Source organism: Dromiciops gliroides, chromosome 6, assembly GCF_019393635.1.
Source record: "Dromiciops gliroides isolate mDroGli1 chromosome 6, mDroGli1.pri, whole genome shotgun sequence".
Classification (NCBI taxonomy): Eukaryota; Metazoa; Chordata; class Mammalia; order Microbiotheria; family Microbiotheriidae; genus Dromiciops; species Dromiciops gliroides.
The window spans coordinates 80,010,191-80,032,226 of NC_057866.1; the positions used below are offsets into that span (position 1 = coordinate 80,010,191).

Genomic DNA, 22,036 nt, shown 5'->3' on the forward strand with positions numbered 1-22,036 from the left:
AGCTTAATATGTTATCCAGAAAATGTATGATTCTGGATATGGAAGTGGCATGGCCATGCAATAAAAATGAAGGATAAAAAGTTTGATACATTGGTGCTCCTGAAATTTTAAAAGAATAAAATGGAATGCCCATCAATTGAGGAACTGCTAAACAAGCTGTGGTATATGATGGTGATGAAATATTATTGTGCTATAAGAAATGACAAGGAGGATAATTTCAGAAAGTCCTGGAAAGATTTTTATGAACTGATGTATAGTGAAGTAAGCAGAACCGAGAGAATGTACCCAGAGACAGCAATATTGTTTGATGAAGAACTGTGAATGACAACTATTCTCAGCAATACAACAATCCAAGACAACCCCAAAAGACTAACGAAGAAACATAACATCCACCTCCAGAGAAAGAAGTGATATTGAACACACACTAAAGCATGCTATTTTCACTTTTCTTTTTCTTTTTTTTTCAAGTTTTCTTGTACAAAATGACTAATACAGTAATGTTTTACATAATTGCACATGTATAACCTATATCAGATTGCCTACTGCGTCAGGAAGGGGGAAGGGAAAAGGGGAAAGAGGGAAGGAGCGATAAAATTTGGAACTCAAAACTATAAATAAAAATGTTTATTATTAAAAAAAGAATAAAAGGAAGTCTTCTAGTTCATTGGCAGATCTTCTATGAAGGATTTATGGAAAAACAAAGACAAGAATTAAAGATGTAGAAAAGATGTGATCTCCTTTGGTAGTGGAAATACCTACACCCAGAAGCACTGGTTCAGTAACAAAACAACATGCCTTTTAGATACTGACCAAAACAGATTGTGGTAAAGTATTATGTCTTTAACTGAGTTTTGATGTGATATGTGTTAATCTACAATGATCTAGGATTCTGTTTTCAGAACTCATATTTTAAAAGCTTCTTTAGGTTAACATGCCAAAATTTCACAATTTAGTTTTATTAACTTCTAGCGCATCCAACTCAAAGTGGAAACACCATTTAAAAATATCTGGCACAGTTCTTTTTTAAAAAAGGCCAATTACATGTGTAGCTAACTTCTGAAGAGGTTGTGGGTGTGCAGAAGTCTGTCTAAAATTTACAACATCAAGGGGTTATTGAAAGATCAATGAACAGAAGGTAAAAATGGAACTTCTGGCAAAATACACCACAAAATATTTTATCTGCTACAGGTTGGGAAATTTTCTCTTTTTTTTTTTTTAAAAGGGCAATGGGGGTTAAGTGACTTGCCCAAGGTCAAGTCTATCTGTGTGTCTGTCTCAGGCCAGATTTGAACTTAGGTCCTCCTGAATCTAGGGCCAGTGTTCTACCCACTGTGCCACATAGCTGCCCCAGGTTGGGGAAATTTCTAAAGAACATTCTAAGTTCTGGATTTAATCTCTTATGAATTCCAAAGTGTCAGTTTCTAGGTTATAGTGGGGAGAAAATTCTTCTTTGGTTAAATATTTTAAAATACAGCTGTAGTTTTTTTTTTTTTTTGTTTATTTTTTTGCAGGGCAATGGGGGTTAAGTGACTTGCCCAGGGTCACACAGCTAGTAAGTGTCAAGTGTCTGAGGCCGGATTTGAACTCAGGTACTCCTGAATCCAGGGCCGGTGCTTTACCACTGCGCCATCTAGCTGCCCCCTCAGCTGTAGTTTTAACAATTGTCTTTATAGTGATCATCCCCGCCCCCAAAATAATCACAAAGTTTGCATATTCCATAAGGATATATCTTGTTAGGATATATCTTGTAACAGTTTATTTCAACCCAATATTAACATATATTGATTAAACATCTACTTTGTTCAGAGTACACTGATAAGTTGGGAGAAAATGCAAAGCTTGGATGAGATAGATAGAAGTCCTTTTTTGGAGTTTACAGTCTAGTAGGGGCTGAGGGTGGGTACAAAAAATATACAAATAGCTATAGCATGGTAACTCATAACTGCATAAGCATAAGGGAAATGGTCCTGATAAGATAATAAAGCACTATTTTTAGAATTGTAAGAGGTGAGGTTGGACTCTGAATCTGTTACTTCTGAGGCAACTAATTTTACCTCTTTGAGTCAAAATTATCTAGTAAAATCCATAAAATGAGGCGGGCTGGACACCTCCATAAGTACATGTGCCAGGCATTATTCTAGGAATTGGACCTATAAAAAGGGAGAGTCTTTAACTCAAGAACTTACTTTTTGGCTCTATATTCTATACAACGTATCGTGTCAAATTCACAACTTCAAATTGCTATTTTCCCTCCTTTATAACTCCCAAAACATTGATTTTATAGTTCTTATTGGTTCCTTTACATTCTATTGGTATATATGTGTATGCGCTTTTTAATTTTTCCTCCTAAACTATGAACTCTTTGACGGCAGGGACCTTCTTCCTCTTACTGCCTGTGGCAGATACTCAATATTTTCTAAATGAACAAATCACAGGCATGTAGGAGTCCTGAACACAGTCCATAGAACACACTATTAGTCCAATGGGACTGCAGATTTGAGAGAGAGGGAACCTTATGGGCCATCTCATCCAACTCTTTCATTTTAAAGATGTTGACACCGAAGTTCAGGGAATTCTAAATGACTTGCCCAAGGTTACACTGATAGTAAGCATGAGGTGAAATCTGAACTCAGGCTCTCTACATCTATGGTATATCTTTTTAGCTTTAATTCCTTCTATTTAAATATGGACAGAGCTTTCTAAAAGATATACTTGAAAAGAAAGGTTGTTGGGCTAATGATTTTCTTAATTTCATAAATGTAAGCTCTACTTAAATAATCTTTATTAATTTATTTGAATATTTATTAAATTGAAATGTGCAAGATTTATAAAGGTAAATCAGTAATGATTTTCCACTTACCCGCTCTCAAAGGCCTGGGGACACCTCCAACAAAAATTGTTTTTCGAGGATCAAGGGGCTGTGACCCATCCATTACAAAGTCACTATCGCTTAGATTCCAGGGACGGATCTGAACCTATTTTTAAAAAAAGTACATACTACTTTAAACCTTTCTACTTACTAACAAAGACTAGACTGTTGCCAGCTAGCCTTAGTCCTAGTCATAAGCCAATGTCCACAAGTCTAGCTGATGGTCTTAAATAACATTAAGACCATCAAGTTTGGTAAACCACCCAATTGTCTCAGAATCTGTGAAAATGGTAGTTTTTTAAAACAGTATTTCTGAAATAATTTTGCAGATCTGGTAAAAGGCCACATAAATTTACTTACTGGTTTGTCCTTGATAGTAGGGCTAGAGACACATAGATATAGCTTCCCATCTTCTTCAATACAAGCATCAATCAGTGCTTGAACAGAGCTTTCCTCTTGGAAGAGAAGGAATGCATAACCTGAAAAAAAATCATAATATTTTTAAATAAGGGAAAACACAACAAGCCCATGTTCCTTTTGAATATTGTTTACTGAAAATAAGGGGCATAAATCTACAAAATAGAAAACAAAATCAGTCCTGTCAACAATAATGTACCATCGGGGTGCCATGGGAAGAATAAGGTCCTTGTAAGAGGTAGCTGTGGGGTGTTGGAGGTTGTTAGTTCATTTCAGCTCCTTGTGGAAGTTTCAGGGACTAGTAAGACTCGTCTAATTAAGTCTATGTTGTACTGAATTAGTATAGAGGATTAGTAAAGAGAGATCCCTCTGTATCTCCATTCTACTCTAAAGGAAGTTTTTCTGGCCAAGAGCTCTGCTGAAGATTCTTTGCTCAAATATCAGCCCAAACTAGTCGAAGATTTCTACAGACTCATGTCTGTAATTGTTATCATTCTAAGAAGATGAATACAGCAGCTCTGTGGAGGATGGATTCTCCCTTCTCTCCGATCTATCCTACAATGACTGCCAAAAGCACCTTCCTACAGCACTAGCCATGGCACTCCACAGCTCCGGAGACCTTGCTGCGTCCCTGCTGCAATTCCTCAACTTGCCCTCCTTAGTTTTGCCCACATTTACTGAACATTACTTTCCTCCACACACTTTATTCCTGTCACACCATTGTACTTTCTGCTTCCTGAATACAGTGTTCCATCTTGCTCTTCTGCTTTTGAACATACTGTGTCCCTACCTTAGATCACACTCCACACCTCTAACATGTCCTCTTAGAATATCCAGATTTGAAGAGAGAAATTGCACATACATGCAGTAGAATTTTAGAGTAGGAAATCACTTTGAACAAAGCTCAACTCATGTGACATTTACTGCCAGAAATTTTTCCTGATCTCCTTAGTTATTAAAACTCTCTCCTCAATTTAACATTCTTATCTGCTTATATGTTGTATTCTCTCCTCTCTCTACCATGTCCACAAAGTAGAATGTAAGATAATTGATGTGAAGAGCTTTTCTGTGTGTGTATACTCCAAGAACATAGTATAGATATTTAATAAAGGCTTGTTCATTTAAAGAACCTGGTCTCTGAAAAGTTCCTTTAATCAAATCTCTCTATCAGGAGCAAGTGTACCTTTTCCTGACACCTCCTCCATATCTGAGGTCATACCTAGTCTTTGGTCATAAATCAGGGAACACAAATATTACTCTAAATGCAAGTCAATTTATACTAGAAGTTCATAACCATGTAGTATTTTTGGTAGCTGAAAACTACAGGTGATCTTGTAATATGAAATTTCCATATAAATACAGAGTACTATAATTTTTTCTCAATGTGAAAGGAACTATCATGCCAATCCATGTCAGTTTATTTCATTCTACAATAAGAATGATTTACTTAGAACTACAAAACAAAACAAACAACATTCTCCAATATTTTGCTGCTAAAATTAGATATTATATCACTACTACAACAAAAAGCCAACAAACTGAGAGTATAAATCAACTACTCTGTTTTGTAGATTAAAGAACTCAACTGCATAAAAGACTCAAAGCACATTCCCCAAATTCAAACTTGAAGTACAAGTCCATCATTAAGGCTTTACACACACCCTCAGCCTAAATCTGACTATTCCAGCTTGAAATGATCTATTCCTCCCCTAAAATCCTCTTTATTATACATCATTTACTTGGCAATTAATCATTTACTTTTGTATTGACATGTTTATGCCTTATTTATCTTGACTACAAACTCCTTGAATGCCAGGAAAGTTTCATTCTTGTATCTGTAAGAGTGCCTAATGTAGAAAGTCAGTGTTCAATAACTAAGTGTTTGCTGAACTCTGAATCAACAAATTAATCTAAAATATAAATCATAAACATTAATCTGTGTGTACTTTAGAACCTGTGAGAATTTATAACAAGAAGAAAAGTAATTGTGATAAAACTTCCTAACATGTTGGAGTGTACTCAAGTAGAGAAAGCAGTATAAGATGATGAAAATAGCTTAGAAAATGATTGTGTGTATACTTATATATAGATTTATTGAGCAAGACACTGCACAAGGCACTTAAGATCATTAAAAAGTATATCTAGGGGCATCTAGGTGGAGCAGTGGATAGAGCACCGGCCCTGGAGTCAGGAAGACTTGAGGTAAAATCTGGCCTCAGACACTTAACACTTACTAGCTGTGTGACTCTGGGCAAGTCAATTAACCCCAGTTGCCTCACCAAAAAAAAAAAAAAAGTATATCTAGCAATTAAAGTTCTTCACAATATGGCTCCAACCCTACCTTTTCATTCATATTTTATATTACTTTCCTCTGTACGTTTATACTCTAATCCAACTAGATGACTAGCTCTTCCTTGATCTCATCCTCCGGTTTCTTGGCTCACTATATACAGAGAGGCTATTCCTAATACCTAAAATATACTTTCTTATTTCTATCTATTGAAAATCATTTTTATCCCTCAAGACTTAATTTAAATGCCACTTTCTCCAGGAAGTCTCTGTATTCATCTCCCTCTCATCTGCTAGACATTTTCTTTTCTTCCTTTTGAAATTTTTGCAGTACACTTTGTCTAGATCTCTCCTTTGACCCAATCACAGATCTACCTTGTTTTGTACATATCATGCTCCTTCTAATAGAATGTAAAATCCTTGAGGGCAAAAACTGCATCATTACCTATCTTTGTACCCCGCCCCCTCTGCCTAGCACAGTGTCCTGAATGTCATAAACACTTAATAAGTACTCTTTGAAATGAGTAATTAAATCTACAGACTAGGGAAAAGAAGCTACATCCCATCAAACATAGCAAATTCTCTGTAGCATTGTAATGTCATATAAGTCCCTCTGAAACTTTGGGAGAGACTAATAACTTTCAGAACTATGGCAACATTTCATAAAAATTGACGAAGTTTCAGCACAGTAGGTAGATACTTTTTTTTTGGTGAGGTAATTGGGGTTAAGTGACTTGCCTAGGGTCACACAGCTAGTAAGTAACAAGTGTCTGAGGCTGGATTTGAACTCAGGTCCTCCTGAACTTAGGGCTGGTGCTCTATCCACTGCACCACCTAGCTGCCCCTAGGTAGATACTTTTTGGAAAAGTTATAGGAAGATACGACCAAGCACTGTACAGATTGAGAGAGTATATAAGAGTTGTGACCATTAAAGTCACTGATAGCAGTAAGATCAGAGATCTGCTGAAATTTATAAGTAGTGATTTACTAGCTTAAGGTTTTCAAAAATGACCAATTTCTTCCTGGACACAGAAAGAATATGGCTGAATATAATATCAATAATATGCAAATATAAAACAGTAGATGGTAAAAAAAAACCAACATTTTTTCCCTACTTATTTGAAAGATTAAGTTTATCTAACTTGATTACTTTCCCATTGAAATAGTTTTACATGTTATTGAAACAGGTTTGGTGCTTTTAAAAAGGGGGAAGTGACAAACATGCAATGTCAATGAACCGGAGCTTTGAATCTACTGATAATTATTGTTAAATCTCTCTTCTAAAAAGATCAAATATTTTCCTTTTCTCATAGGCTCTATACTCTTCTCCTAAGCTACTTTTTGTTTATGGAAAGGAGGTGGGAAAAAAACAACACTCTTTCACTGTTGCTGTTAGGTAGTAATTAATATTTAGTTATTGATTAGAAAACCACTTTTTCATTATAAAATGAAAATTTTACTCACCCCCATTTCACCTTTCAGAAATAACTATGTTTTAAAAAACATACAAGTGCAAGTATCCTCTGATTTTACAAATCTTGTAAGGAATATAAAGCAAAACAGCATTTAATTCTTGAGGACATACCAAGATATGCACTATGTCTATAACTGCAGAATATAACTGAACAAGAACTATACAATTCCATACCTAGGAGTCTTAAATAATTTAGGGTAATATCCTGATTTAATAACTAAGGAAACTAAAGCTCAAAGATGTTACTGACTTTTTCTAGGTCAGCACAGAAATTAGCTAACGTAACTGGGACCTAAATCTACTACACTATTATGTTGTTTCCATAACCCTCCTGACAGTAATTCATGGTCAGAATAAACTGTCTCAGAGAGCATGTTCCAAGAAAAACAAAAAAGCATTTAGATTGTACCAAACATGTTCCAACGTACACAGAGACAAGGTTGATTCTGAATTTCAGCTAGACCCATTAGAACAATTCTTGGACTCATTTGGCCATCATGAGCCATTTTAATGGCTGGTTTCTTCTAATTAATAGAAATGCTAAGGGGAAAGATAATTGTTAGGTGCCATAAAAGAATGGTGCACAAAAAAAAAAAAACCATGCACAAAGAACACACAATCATTGGCTGAAAAGAAGTTATAAAAAGCACTAAGTAACTGACATTTATGAGAAAGGTCAAATAAGAATGAAATCTCTCAACTCATATTTTATATACATTTTTACCTTTTGGTGGGAAGTAGGACTTGCTTTCTGCTTTGTGAGGCCAGTCTACTACCAGAGGCCCAAATCGTCTGAAACTAGCAGTAATTTCATCTAAAAAAAGTATAATGATAGGAATTAGAAGTCAGCTTTTTCAATTTTCCTCCAAAAAGATGCTCTGTAGTTTTTAGAAGCTAATACGGTTTTGAAATTTAGTACTTCATATTTCTTACCATCTCAGTGAATAGGGAAGTGAATGGAGGGAAAAAGAATTTGGAACAAAGTAAAAATAAACTTAAAAAAAAAATCTAATACTTAAAAAAAAAACACAAAGTAAGCTAGAAGATATATTTAATTGAATTAGAAGACAAAAACAAGCTTATAAAGATGTTAACAAATATTTTAAGACTATTTGATTATTAGATTCCCTCTATAAAAATTCATTTTGAAGAAACAATATAACCAGGATAATCATATTAAAACAAGAATAATCAATTAAGCATACATTTAAACTGATCTAAATTTTAAATAGCATTTAAAATATTATGTAACATTAAGCAATATTCAAATGAATAGGTCTTTAATAGGGATCATAGTACAAATTACAAAACATAACAGGCTAGCGTGACATCTAGGTGCATATGCTAAGTTATATCTATAAGTATATATCCAAAAAACTACCTGATCCAGTATTATTTTTATTTCATAAGCAAAATCATGCTATAAGATCTACTTTAAAGAAATATTTCCTTAGGGATCAAAAGAGAAAAAATTTGAAAAATTATAGTACATCAAAATTAATCACAGGACAGACTGGGTTCATATTGATATTCACTTCACCTTATATACTATTAAAGAAAACTCCGTTGTTGAATATCGCTCAGAGTAAATTTGCCATTAATTGAAGTTCAGAAATCTTGATATCTATACTGTAACAGGTTTAAGAAGGAAAGTACCTTCAATTCATCAAAGGAGTTCTCCTTTCAATAGTTAAGTTAGGCTGTTCAAGATGGCTACTTACATGTCCTTAAAAAAAAAATTAACCCACATTGTCTCCAATTCCAATGTTTCTCTCTAATTAAAAAATATCAACTCACCTTCATCAATATCAGGAGGAAGACCACCAACAAAAACTTTCCGAGAAAAACGTTCTATCCTCTCTCCATTCTGATGAGCTGAGTAGCATGTAGGTGAATTTAAGACACCAACTTGATCACTGTGGCCATCATCTAGCAAGCCATCATCTATTGGGAAGAGGGAAGAACGGCCTGAAATATATAAATAAATGATAAAATTGTAAATCAGGATTTTAGGAAAAGAGGGTAAAAACCCCACAAATAAACATACTCAATCATCTGTAAACTGATCAAAAGAAAAGAAAAATTTGCTTCCCCAAAGGAAATCCAAAAAAAGATTAATTACATGGTTTTATGAGGGAAAGCCACAGTCTGAATAGTTTTAAAAAATCAGATGAGACAAATTACTCTCCTTCCATTAATAGGAAAGAGAATAAATATTAGAAGTCAAATATTTGCGCTCTCTTACTTTTTGGAAAAATGAATAAGAATCTGACTGTGTGGGATAGGCAAAAGTCTGCGTGGATAGGGCCTATAAAAGAATGAAGCTTCTGCATGCATCTTCATGTCAAGGACAAAGTAAAAATGGCCTAAAGTATTTGAATAGACAATGCAGATAATCTGTTTTTAGCTAACAGGGAGATGGCAGAAGCTACAGCCCCAAAAGTGAGATGAAACCCTAACACAGTTAAGTCAACAAGTTAATATGCTTTATAACTGAAGCTAACACAAAACAACATATATCTGAATATTTGAGGATTTGCTGGGAATATGAAAATGAGTAAGAGGCAGCTCCTAATACCAGGGATATTAAAGTCTAAATGGGGTTGGGGAGGGGGGAGATAGGAAAAAAACCCTGTAATTGTGTTAAGTGCCACAGAAGTGGTATCAAAGAATTATAGAATTTGGAGGGAAGAGGTAGCAATAAGTGAGGCTTTAATAGGATATTGAAATTAGGCATTTGAATTAGGCCTTGAATACTGAATAGATTTTTCAAAAGGTAGAAAAGCCAGGAGGATAGTCAAGGTGAGGAAAAAGCACAAGCAAAGGGCAAAGAGAAAAGCCCAGGTATCTAGAAATCAGAAGAAGTTCTATTTGGTACTTAGTGAGATGGCTGGAAAGGTAGAAAAGAAGACTGGTTTTAGAAGGCTTTGAATGCTGATTGTGGAGAGTTAGTTGATGTTTTTGACCAGGAAAGCTATGTAATCAAAATTCAGAAAGACAGGAAAAAGAACCATAGTACAGATAGCAAATTAGTAAGCAATCTCTTCTATGATAATAAAGGTTTCAGTTACAAAAATCAAGGGAAGATAGTTTCAAGGTAATCTGGGTTCAAATGCTATTATAAGGTCAAAATAAGTGATGACTGGGAAAAAATATTAAGTTTGATTATGAGAAGTCACTGTGTGAAATAATTTTTAATTTATTGTATTTTTGTACCCAGCATAGCATCTGGAACAGAGCAGGAACTTAATAATAAATAACTTGTTGACTAATAACTTTCAAGAGAACAGAAGCCAAGTCATAAGGAAATAAGGATGAGTAGGTAATAAAGTAGTGGAACAGTAAGCATAGACTACCTTTTTTTAGGGGGTGGGGGTGGGGCAATGAGGGTTAAGTGACTTGCCCAAGGTCACACAGCTACTAAGTGTCAAGTGTCTGAGGCCACATTTGAACTCAGGTCCTCCTGAATCCAGTCAAAGTGCTTTATCCACTGCGCCACCTAGCGGCCCCCAAGCAGTAGTAGAAGGGATTTACTGAACTACAAGGGGTTCCTTAAGGGTAGAGACTCTGCCTTGTCCATTTCTTAACACAGTGCCTGTACACAGTTCATGTATAAATGTAAGTTTAAATAATTGCTGTCAATTATTTTTTCAGTTGTGTCCAACTCTTTGCAAAAATACTGGAGTGATTTGCCATTTCCTTCTCCAGCTGATTTTACAGATAAGGAAACTGAGGCAAACAGGGTTAAGTGACTTGCCCAGGGTCACAGGGCTAGTAAGTGTCTTAGGCCAGATTTTAACTCAGGAAGATGAGTCTTCCTGACTCCAGGCTTGACATGCTATCCACTGCCCCACCAATAAAATTAAGCCAAATCAGAGGGTAAAGATATCCATTAAGTTATTACCTTGTGGGAAACTGTTACTAATGCCACTCTATTATTTTAATATTATAAGCACTAACAATTAAGGGAAAAAACCTCCATTTTCAGTACCAAGCTGAAAACTGCAGAACTTCAAATTTCTTAATGAAACAAAATAAAGATATTTTAGTGAGGAAATCAATAAACTTCTCATTAAATACTACAACCAAAAATGATCTTCACTAGAGCTCACATTCCTTTATACAAGCAGAATCTCATTATGTGAATCAATGCAATCACAACAAAAGACATTAAAGTCTCTAACCGATGCCACTGTGCTTTCTCCTCCCCAAGATTTAAAACACAATAAAAAAACTCAGGCTATTTGAACTGGAATGTTAAATAAGCATCTGTGAATTGATCATGAAATCAACTTATATACAATACTGCTGCTGTGGAAAATTGTGGAAAATAATGTTCCATATTACAAATACCTATTGTGGAACAGGAAGAGGAATGTGGCCTAGATGATGGTAGAAGTAGATTAAAAATTGGTTAAATGACTAGACAGAGTCATTCTGAATGGCTTATGTTAACTTTGAAGATCTCTAGTGGAACACCACAGGTATCTTCTGTAAAATGTAACATTTTTATGAATGCCTTTAATTAAGGCATACATATGGCATGCTTATCAAATTCATAGCTGACAGAAAGCTGAGCTAGCTAATGCCTTAGATAAGATGAAAAATTGTAATAGGCTAGAACATAAGTTTAGATCTAGCAGATAAAATATAACAGAGATGATTTAAAATCTTTAAAATCGTTTGTCCACCACCCCTGTTTTCCCCGTCTAACCCATCTGCTCTAGAATCACTCTCAGGCATTCACATGTAAACCAGTTCAACTTATGCTGTGTTCTATACTCTAATCTCTTACACACACTCTCCTTGTTCCTATTGCCACTCATCCTTTTGCAAACCTCAACCCTAGATTGTCTCCCCTTCACTACCACCATCTGCCTTCTCTGTTCCTATTCACATGCTGCTAAAATACCACAAGAAGTCACATAACCTTCCAACTGAGTTGACTACAAATTTATATGATGTAGTCTCAACTGGGCCCTCACTAATCCAATACAATCCTTTTACTCCTCCCTGATTGAGTCTCCTATTCCCCAGAGAAGTTTGTGTTAAACCCCTTTTTCTCTAGCCATGTAATGCCATCCATTCATTCATCTCTTTCTCTAGGCAAAGGTCATTGATTACTATCTTGAGGAAATTAAGGCCATCTGTCATGAGCTTTCACTTTTCTCTAATTTACCCTCAACACCATCCTCTATTTTTTCTTCCTTTGCTTTTGTTTGAGGAAGATGTGGTGGTTCTCTTTGCCATCCTCTACTATACCCTCAATGCCACCTCGTCCCATCTCCTCTGTGATCAATGCCCTATCTGTAACTTCTATCTGATGGTGCATTTTCACCGCACCCTGCTATCACCCTTCTCAAGCTGTCTTTCCAATCTCTTCCCTTCCACACACAAACTCTTTGACATCTACGTTGCTTCTACTTCTTCACTTTCCACTCTTCAACCCTTGCATTCTGGTTTCTAGACCCATCAATTTACTGAAACTGCTCTTTCCCACATTACCAATGCTTCTATTTAAATCCAGTGTTTTTCTGTTGGGTTTTTTTTCTGTCATCCTTCTTGATGGATTGATCACCTACCATTCTGCCGGATATTCCCTACTCTGGTTTCATGACAGTTCTCTCTTCTGGTTCTCTTCCTACCTGTAGAATTTCTTCTTTGAGTGTCCTTTTCTGAGTCATCAGCTATATCCTACCCTCTGCCCTGGGCCCTCTTTTCTCTCCCAATAATCTCATCATGAATTCAATTATCAGTTTTATGCAAATGATTCCCAAATACATTTATCAAGTTCTTATTTCCCCTAAGCTCTAACCCTAACATCACCAACTGCCTGCTGGACATCTATAACCAAAGCCTCACAGCTTCCCAATCTCAACATGATTAAAATGGCATTAATTATCTTTCCTCACTAAAGTCCACTCTCCTTCCTAAATCTGAAGTTTCTTTTAAAATCGTTTTAGTTGTCCATGTTCACAAGTTCTTCTCTTTCCCTTATGTCCCACTATAATCTTCCAAGTCTTATCCATTTTAACTCCAAAAGATCCCTTATCTTATCCCCTTCTCTTTACCCACACAACCACCACCCTTGTTTGGGTCCCCAATACCTCTTGCCTGGACTACTGAAACAGCTTCCTGGTTGATTTCTGGCCTTCTAATCTTTCCCCTAATTCATTACTCATGCTGTAGGCAAATAAATATTCCTAAAGCACAGGCCTTTCTATTTCAGTCCTGGCTCAAAAAGTTTCAGCATCTCTGTGTTTGGGAGTCTGTGAAGGAAAGTATAGGAGAGAAGTCTACCAAACTGAAGGTCTAAGATCTGTGCTGACCTCATTGCTGTATGCCTGTGAAACCTGGACAAGTATACCAGTCATGCTAGGAAACTTAAGTACTTCCATTTGAACTGTCTTAGGAAGATTCTGAAGATCACCTGAAAGGATAAAGTACCTAGATACTGAAGTCCTTTCTCAAGCTAACCTGCCAACAATTCAAACTCTACTGCAGAGAGTGCAACTTTGATGGGCTGGCCACTGTTCGAATGCCAAACACATACTTGCCTAAAATACTATTTTACAGAGAACTCAAACAAGGCAGGCACTCACATGGTGGTCAGAAGAAGCAATGCAAGGACACTCTCAAGATCTCCCTGAAGAACTTTGGAATTTATTGTGTGACATGGGAAATGCTGGCAAAAGGCCATCCAGCATGAAGTGCCCACATAAAAGAAAGTGCTGTGCTCTGTGAGCAAAGCAGAATTGTGGTAGCTCAAAATATGTGCAGATTTAGAAACATCTCCACCCCAAATGTTCACATGGACTATTTGTGCCCATCCTATGGTAGAGACTTCTGAGTTCATACTGGTCTTTTCAGCCACCGTCAGATACACTATACCTTGATTCCAACACAGTGATATCCTTCTGGTTCTCTTTGAGAAGACAACAACCAAGGGTAAAATACAAATAACATTGTTTAGCATCAGAAGTCCTTCATAATCTGGCTCTAGCCAACCCTTATTATCCATTATTCCTCTTTTTCCTCTAATATCCAGCCAAATAGGCCTCCCTGATGAACCCCACAAATGACATTCTATACCTTGCCCAGTCTTTGCATAGGCTGTTTTCTATGCCCACAATATTTTTCCTCCTCAACTCTAACTCTTGGAAGCTCCAGCTCCATATAAGGCACAAGTCAAAGGATACTTCCTACATGAAATATCTCCTGATTCCCCAATAGTTAATCAATCACTAAGTATTTCTTAAATGACTTCCAGACACTGTGCTAGGGGCTACAGATACAAAGACATAAATGAAACTATTCTTGACCTCGAGGCTTTTACATTCTATAGGAGGCAGAGCATGTCCACATAAATGTGGACATATGTATGTGTCTGCTGTTGTAGTTGTTCAATTGTGTCCAATTCTCATGGCCCTATTTGGGGTTTTCTTGGTAAAGATGCTGGAGTGGTTGGCCATTTTCTTGTCCAGCTCATTTTACAGATAAGGAAACTGAGGCAAACAGGATGTTACTTGCTCAGGGTCACACAGCTAGTAAGTGTTTGAGGCAGGTTTAAAGTTCAGAAAGATGAGTCTTCCTGACCCTAGGCCCCACATTCTATCCATTGTGCCACCTAGCTGCCTCTGTGTGTATTTATATATCTATGCGTGTGTGCACATGTGTATATAGTATATATGTGTGCATACATATACATATAATGAGATAATAGAGGTAAAATGTTTTGACAATGTCAATGTATGCTACATAAATGTCAGAGATTATTGTTATAAGTGGATATACAGTAGTGATCATAGAAGCACAGAACAATACTTAGAGACAGAAGGAAACTCAGAGGTTGTCTAATTCAGCTCCCTCATTTCATAAATGAGAAAACTGAGGCCCAGGGAGACTTGAAAGGCCATTGAGTCAAGTCTCATTTTACAAATGAGACTCACTTTCCCAGGGTCACATCTACCAAATGTAGACAGTAATGTCCTTTAACTTTAGATCCAACAAAATGAACAGTACACTAATGACAGGTAGGGAGGGAAGGAGCAGAGACAGGAAGGGAGAAGGTGGTAGGGAGCAATTCGGTAAGTATAAGGATAACTCAAGGCATTTCGGCCATGGAGAGATACTTAGCACCCTTATGTAGCTGTTTGCTTATACAGATTCTTACCATGATATCCTACCCAGAGAAAAAGGCAAACATTTGTGCTGTGTAATTTAAGATTCTAAATGTGGATTCTAATCTGTTCCCCCAGTTTTTGGGGAAACTGACTAAAATCACTGATAAAACGAGTTTAGGTTTTTAAGGGTTTATTGGAAATTAGAAAGAAAAAGATTGAGAACAGAATTCCCAAAGCCTGGCATTCCTATCTTTCCTCAAATTTCCTGTGAAGTCCTCTGCCGCCACCACCATCAAGTCAGGAACCCAAAAGCCCAAGGGTTCTCCGCGCAGGCTCCCTTTCCTCCTTCCTGTCTCCTCCCAGAAAATAGGAGGCTCCTCAAGTTGATTGGCTGGTAGCCTTGATAGACAGCACCCATGAGCAAACGTCATTTCCTGATGCCAAGGAAAAGCCACAATGCCTCTGAGGCATTTTCCTCATGGCGGAGTTTTCCACAGCAAGTCTCCAGTAGGTGGCATTATTCCAATCATTACAGTGCGTTTACTCTCCCAGCCACTAAAAATGAACTTGTCATCTTATCCTAAGAGGGCCTTTTTTGTTACAGAATTCTTAAAGATACATAGTAAGTGGTTTGGAAGCTATTTAGAGGCAAGAGAATCTCTACATGTTCACTTAATTAATATTATACAGATGACTGTCTATTCCACCTCATCTTTAGAACATGCTCATCTTCAGAGGAAATACCTTGGACAATATTTACCTACTGTCTACTTATGTTTTTCCCAAATTAACTGAAAAATTTGAAGTATCACTTAGAAATAGCTTAGGTATTAGAAAGGTATAAAAAAATTTGACAAACATTTATTAAACACCAACTTATGCAGAAACTCATTTAAGCACTGGGGAAGAGAGATATAAAGTTTAGCTTTTTGTCCCTACCCTTACACAAAGTAGAATCCAGGAGGAAGAAAAAGCAAGCACAGATAACTGTATAACAATATAACAAACAGTACATGAGAGACTTGCTAAATTGAACATTGTATGAGACTTAAAGCGTCATTACCAACCAAGAAGATATAGAAAGGCTTTATGTATTGGAGCATTTGAACTGAGCTTTAAAGAATGGATAGGAATTCAAGACATAAAGGGGAAAAGGAAACACTGAAGAGACAGGGAGTACGGTAAGCAAAGGTTCTGAAGTGGGATTGTAATGGGCAATGTTGAAGTTGGAAAGTAATCTAGGTAGAGAATAGAGGAAACAGACATGAATCATAAGACAAGGTTGGAAGGCAGAGTGATTTCTGTTTGTCCCTTGTTCCCAAAGAGGAGGACCATGACATCGAGGTGATGTCATGACTTGCACTGAACTGGATTTTTAAGGGAGGGAGGGCTGAGGGTAGAGTGATACCAGAACAAAGGAGTTTGAGTCTTACTTGTTGGGCAACAGAAATCCAATGAGGATAAAACAAAACAAAACAACGACAACAACAACAACAAATAAAGCCTTAACTTTGGAACTTTCCCTTCTAGGTTAAGAAGGGACTAAATATTTGATCTTTCTTTTGTAACCAGTTTAATTATAGTAGAACTCTTGGGAGTGCGCTGAAAAAGCTTTCCAAAGACTTAACAAGTCCAAAATAGAACTCATTATCCTTCTCCCAAATCTTTCCTCCCCATTCCTAGCTACAGGACAGCGACATCCTCAGGTACCCAGGTTCACATCTCAAAATTAGTCTCTACCCCATTATCTATTAAGTTGCCAAATCTTGTTCATTCTACCTTTTTGTCATCCCTTAAATCAGTCTCCTTTCCAGTTCCTAAGATAATTTCCAAAAAAAGGATATATATATATTTTTTTACAAATGTGTATGGTCACTGGAATTTCTCCAGATAAACCCAACATGCCTATTTAAAGCCAATATGCCTCTTTCTCCTCCTATTCTAATATCTTTTTTTCCTCCATTAATACAGATGAACCCCAAGTCATTGTGCAAATCCACTTCTTTAGACTTCAGAAATGGCTTAATAAGTTTGAATAAGAGGTAGATCACACACTTCCTTTTGACAAAGCATTAACTTCCCATCAGGATTATCCACTGAAATATCTTGAATTCAAATTTTTATTGGCATAATTAGACAAAGTGGATCCTTTCTTTACTCACTATCCTTTTATTTGCTTTTTTTTTTCCCTTTGATCAAATGATTGCCACCTTGAAGCCAGGACAAATATCAATTAATTAACAATTAAGGATTTTATTAAATACCTGTTGTATTAATGGCAATATTATCAGACCCAATTCTAGGCACCGAGGATACAAAGATATAAACAAAATAGGCCCTATTCTCAAGTAGTTTATAGTCTGTCAGGGAAACAACATGTGCACATAAGTAAATACAAGGTAATGAGAAGCACTAGTAGCTGGGGGGCAGGGGAGGGGGGAAGTCAGAAAAGGCCTCATATAGAAGATGGCATTAGAGCTAAATTTTAAAGCAAACTAGGGATTGTAAGAGATAAAGGTAAGGAAGAAGATTATTTCAACCAGAAGGACAAATGTGCAAAGGGTCAGAATGATTGAAATGTGGGAGAAAGAACATGGAATACTAGGTCAGTTTAAATTGTAGTGTGTATGAAGGAGGTGAGATTGAGGCAGAGTTAAGTTTGTAAAGGCAGACTGAGACACTGGTCTTTAATCCTAGAGAAAATAAAGAAGCACTGGGGCTTACTGAAAAAGGGGAATAATATAATCAGAATTGTGCTTTAGGAATCATAATTTGGCATTCCATACTGGATAACAGATTGGAGAGGGAAAAGACGGAAGGGAGAAAGATCGCTAAGAGAAAGAGGCTATTGTCATAGTGTAGGTAAAAGGAGATCAGAGTCTCAACTAGGAGGGTATCTAAGGGAACTGGAAAGGAGACTGATTTAAAGGATGACAAAAAGGTAGAATGAACAAGATTTGGCAACTGAATGAATAATGGGGTAGAGACTAATTTTGAGATGTGAACCTGGGCATGTGAGGATGATGCTGTCCTGTAGCGAGGAAGGGGAGCAAAGATTTTGGGAGAAGGATAATGAGTTCTATTTTGGACTTGTTAACTGAAGTGCAGAGGTTCAGCTTATTTTAGTCATCTGTGTCAGTCTGAGGAGATAAACAGCTTCCACTTAGGTGTCGATTTTGACAACATCATTACTTTAGCTAACTCTTTACAATTCAGTTTTTAAAAACAAAAAAGTTACCACATAGGGGTGATAAATATAGTAAGCTAGGTAGAAACTCAACCCTATGCAGAAAACATTCACATCACTTATTTAATGAAAAGCATTATGCAGGCTTGTGGAAATACAAAGACCAGATAAGACATATTTTCTTCTTAATGAAACTTGCAGTCTAAGAAAGGGGACTGGGACTCAACCTGGGATTTCAATTCAGGGGAACTACAAGAATGAGGACACTCCTTTCTCCATGCAGGGCTCTGCCATTTCTGCAACATGTAGCCTTAGAGAGTTGCCTAGAGCACTGAGAATTTGTTGTTCAGTCATTTCTGTCTGACTCTTCATTTTTTTCTTTTTGCCGAGGCAATTGGGGTTAAGTGACCTGCCAAAGGTCACACAACTAGTAAGTATCAAGTGTCTGAGGCTGGATTTGAACTCAGGTCCTCCTGAATCCAGGGCCGGTGCTCTATCCACTGTGCCACCTCGCTGCCCCCTGTCTGACTCTTCATGACCCACTTTGGGATTTTCTTGGCAGATACTGGAGGGGTTTGCCATGTCTTGTTATAGTTCATTTTACAGAGGAACTGAGACAAACAGGGTTAAGTAACTTGCTCAGGGTCACATAGTTAGTAAAGTGTCTAAGGCCGCATTTGAATTTAGGTTTTCGGGACTCCAGGCCCAGCACTCTATCTACTGTGCAACCTAGCTGCCCAGCCACCCAGGACTTGCTGGATGGGGCTCATACAGCCAGTTTGTGTCAGAGGTGATCTTAAATCCTGGTCCCTTCATGGTTTTCACAAAGAGGGACATGACAAAACTATAATAAAGTCTACCTTAGAGTTACCTATATATTAATTTATTATTTTGCTATTCTCTGGGAGCTGATGCTCTGGAGGAGCTTGACAATGATTTAGCAGCTAAATTTAGGGGGAAAAGATCATGAGTTCAGTTTTTGACACTCCATTCAGTTTGAAATACCCAAGAGTCATCTGGTGATTTAGGACTAAGCTCAAGAGAGACTGTAATCATATATGTATAACCCACATCTGTATTGTTTGCTGCCTCAGGGAGGGGGAAAGGGAGGGAGGGAAAGAGGGACAAAAATTGGAACCCAAAAACTATAAATAAAAAAATGTTTATTAGAAAAAAAGAGAGGGGCAGCTAGGTGGTGCAGTGGATAGAGCACTGGCCCTGGATTCAGGAGTACCTGAGTTCAAATCCAGCCTCTGACACTTGACACTTACTAGCTGTGTGACCCTGGGCAAGTCACTTAACCCCCATTGCCCCCCCCACACACAAAAAACAGAGTGTATCTAAATGTGTGTGGGCATATGTATATGTATCTATCTTATCTATCTATTTATCTCTGGGAGTCATCTCCATAGAGATAGTTAGATGAATTGGAGCTGACAAGGATATAAAAAGCATATAAAGGGAGAAGTGAAAGTCTAGAACAGTACCTTGGACAGAACCCCTAAACCCTCCCCTCTTTCAAACTTCCCTGCTTCTGTCAAAGATGCCATAATCCTCCCAGTCTCGCAGGGTCCTTGCCAAATCTTTCCATTTCCATTTTCACACCAACTCTTACATTTATATCTGATCCTGTCTCTCCATTCACATAGATACCCATTTTAAGTCAGGTCCTTTTCACCTCTTACCTAGATTTTTGTGACGGCCTCCTAACTGGTCTCCCAGCCTCAAGTTTCTCATCACTCTAGTACATCCTCTACATGTTACTGCCAAAGCAATTTTCCTTAAATGCAAATAATAAAATCATGTGATTTCCCTACTCAATAAACTCCAGTGGCTTTATGTTGCCTCTTGGATAAAGACTTTCTCTATATTTTTTTAAGACTCAGCTCAAGCATCATCTTCTGCATGAAATATTTAGTGATCCTCCAACTACTACTCCCAAACTAATTTGTAAATCTGTATACACGCATGATTTTATATGTACCTGTCTCCTCACTGGGGATGTAAACTATTTGCATGTGGGTTCAAAGAACTGCTCACCACTTAACTAATCAGTAGGTACAACATTACGATCTGCCCCCAATCAATGGTTATATAGGGATGAGGAGGAATCTTTCTTGTCCTAGTTATCAAACTTCAAGTGGGCATAAGGAAATTAATTTAGCACATTCCACTGGTAAACAGTATTGATGATTTAATGTAAATAAGTGTGTGTACTTAAGAGTATGTTAAAGTTGCAATATAGTTTTGAAATGATTTGCAAATTGTAGACCGGAAGCAAATCTTTTTTCATTTTAAAATAACCACCACCACCAAATGTTTCACCCTAAGAATAACAAAATTAACTATGTCAGGCTATACATCTATGCATGAGCACTAACATTTTTGCTTGGTTGTGGTGTTATGAATTTGCTGTGGTAAATAACCTTTGGAAAAGTTCCCCCAACCTTAATTTGTGTTCTTAGATTTCTTTCTTGTGTAAAATGAACAATATAAAAGGCTGTTAAGCATTACATGAAATTGGATCTCAAGAATGAAGTCAATACTAGACATTCTAAAATTCAGAAATTAACCCTGGAATAATTAGGGTTCTAGCTCTATAAAATTATCATTATGACCCATAAACTTATTTAGGTCATTTCTGCTGTTCTCTTATTAACCAGGAAAGAAAGCAAAGATCACAGACAACCAAATGCAGCCTGCTTTCTTAGGCCAACACAGGACTTCGGTGCTCAATTTTTAGGATTCCCACCCTGCCACACCTCCCCACTGACATTGCCTGCAGTACAAGAGACAGATACTAAAAGGTCAAGAATTCAAATAACCAAAGTAATGATCAATATAATCTTTTTGTAAAATAGGGTTACTTAATGGTCTATTGTGTATCTATTAATCTAACTCTGAAATAATTTAAAATTGTGAACTATTCAGAGATAAACGAAACTACAATTTTATAGTCAGACAAGTGTATATGAAAACAATCATATATTAAATTAACCAGTATCATTAAAGTCGACGCCTTCAATAATTTAAGCTGTAAGCAGAAGTTATTATTTAAAAGATTCAATACCTTTATGAATACAATGGAGAAAAACTCCATATATAAGATAAACTTGAAAAATTACACTTTAATTGTAATTAGCATTAAAATATGCATTAATAAGTTAAAGATTTAGGATTCAAATACTGAAATTTGTACTAAAATCAATGGTGAAATCTTCTGTGAAATTGCCATACCTTGTAGGTATAATACATCTAAGTTTGAAAAAAAATCTTGATAAAATAATCATAACACTGATCAGCAAAAGCCCAGTGAGAAGCAATTATACTATAGCAAATGTAAGTGAATTACCTCGTCTTCGCCCATAACTCCTCGCTGCATGTAAACAAAGGACAAATTGTAAAATGTCAGAACTAAACATGCCCACATATAAAAATATTTGTGATAAGAAAAAAACAACTATGTGGGTTTCTGAAATTAGAGCTACTTTCTTTCAGGAGTTACAATCTTTAGTTATGGTTATCAAGTCACACCCTAAATTTCCTTTTTCTTTCTTAAGTCAACTGGAGAGTAGACTGAAAATTTCCAGTTTGAAATAAATTCTGGATACCATTTTCCTAAAAAGTGAGAACACCTTGAATTAAGTTCTTAGTTTCTGAACGAGTCTTTTATAGGT

General features: G+C 36.7%; 1 protein-coding gene across 8 annotated transcripts in view; it reads right to left on the bottom strand.

The window, feature by feature from the left end:
* The window catches only part of CPEB2 (cytoplasmic polyadenylation element binding protein 2), a 79,534-nt gene that overhangs the window by 13,370 nt on the left and 44,128 nt on the right, over nt 1-22,036 (bottom strand). For 5 of the 8 annotated variants that reach the window (XM_043970929.1, XM_043970926.1, XM_043970930.1 and 2 more), the window contains 5 exons: nt 21,712-21,735; nt 8,847-9,017; nt 7,774-7,863; nt 3,230-3,348; nt 2,861-2,975 (listed from right to left, as the gene is read on the bottom strand). In XM_043970929.1, the coding sequence (XP_043826864.1) occupies nt 2,861-2,975; nt 3,230-3,348; nt 7,774-7,863; nt 8,847-9,017; nt 21,712-21,735 (519 nt within the window). The remainder of the gene's footprint in view (nt 1-2,860; nt 2,976-3,229; nt 3,349-7,773; nt 7,864-8,846; nt 9,018-21,711; nt 21,736-22,036) is intronic. The other 3 variants (XM_043970932.1, XM_043970928.1, XM_043970931.1) reach the window with 1 other exon arrangement.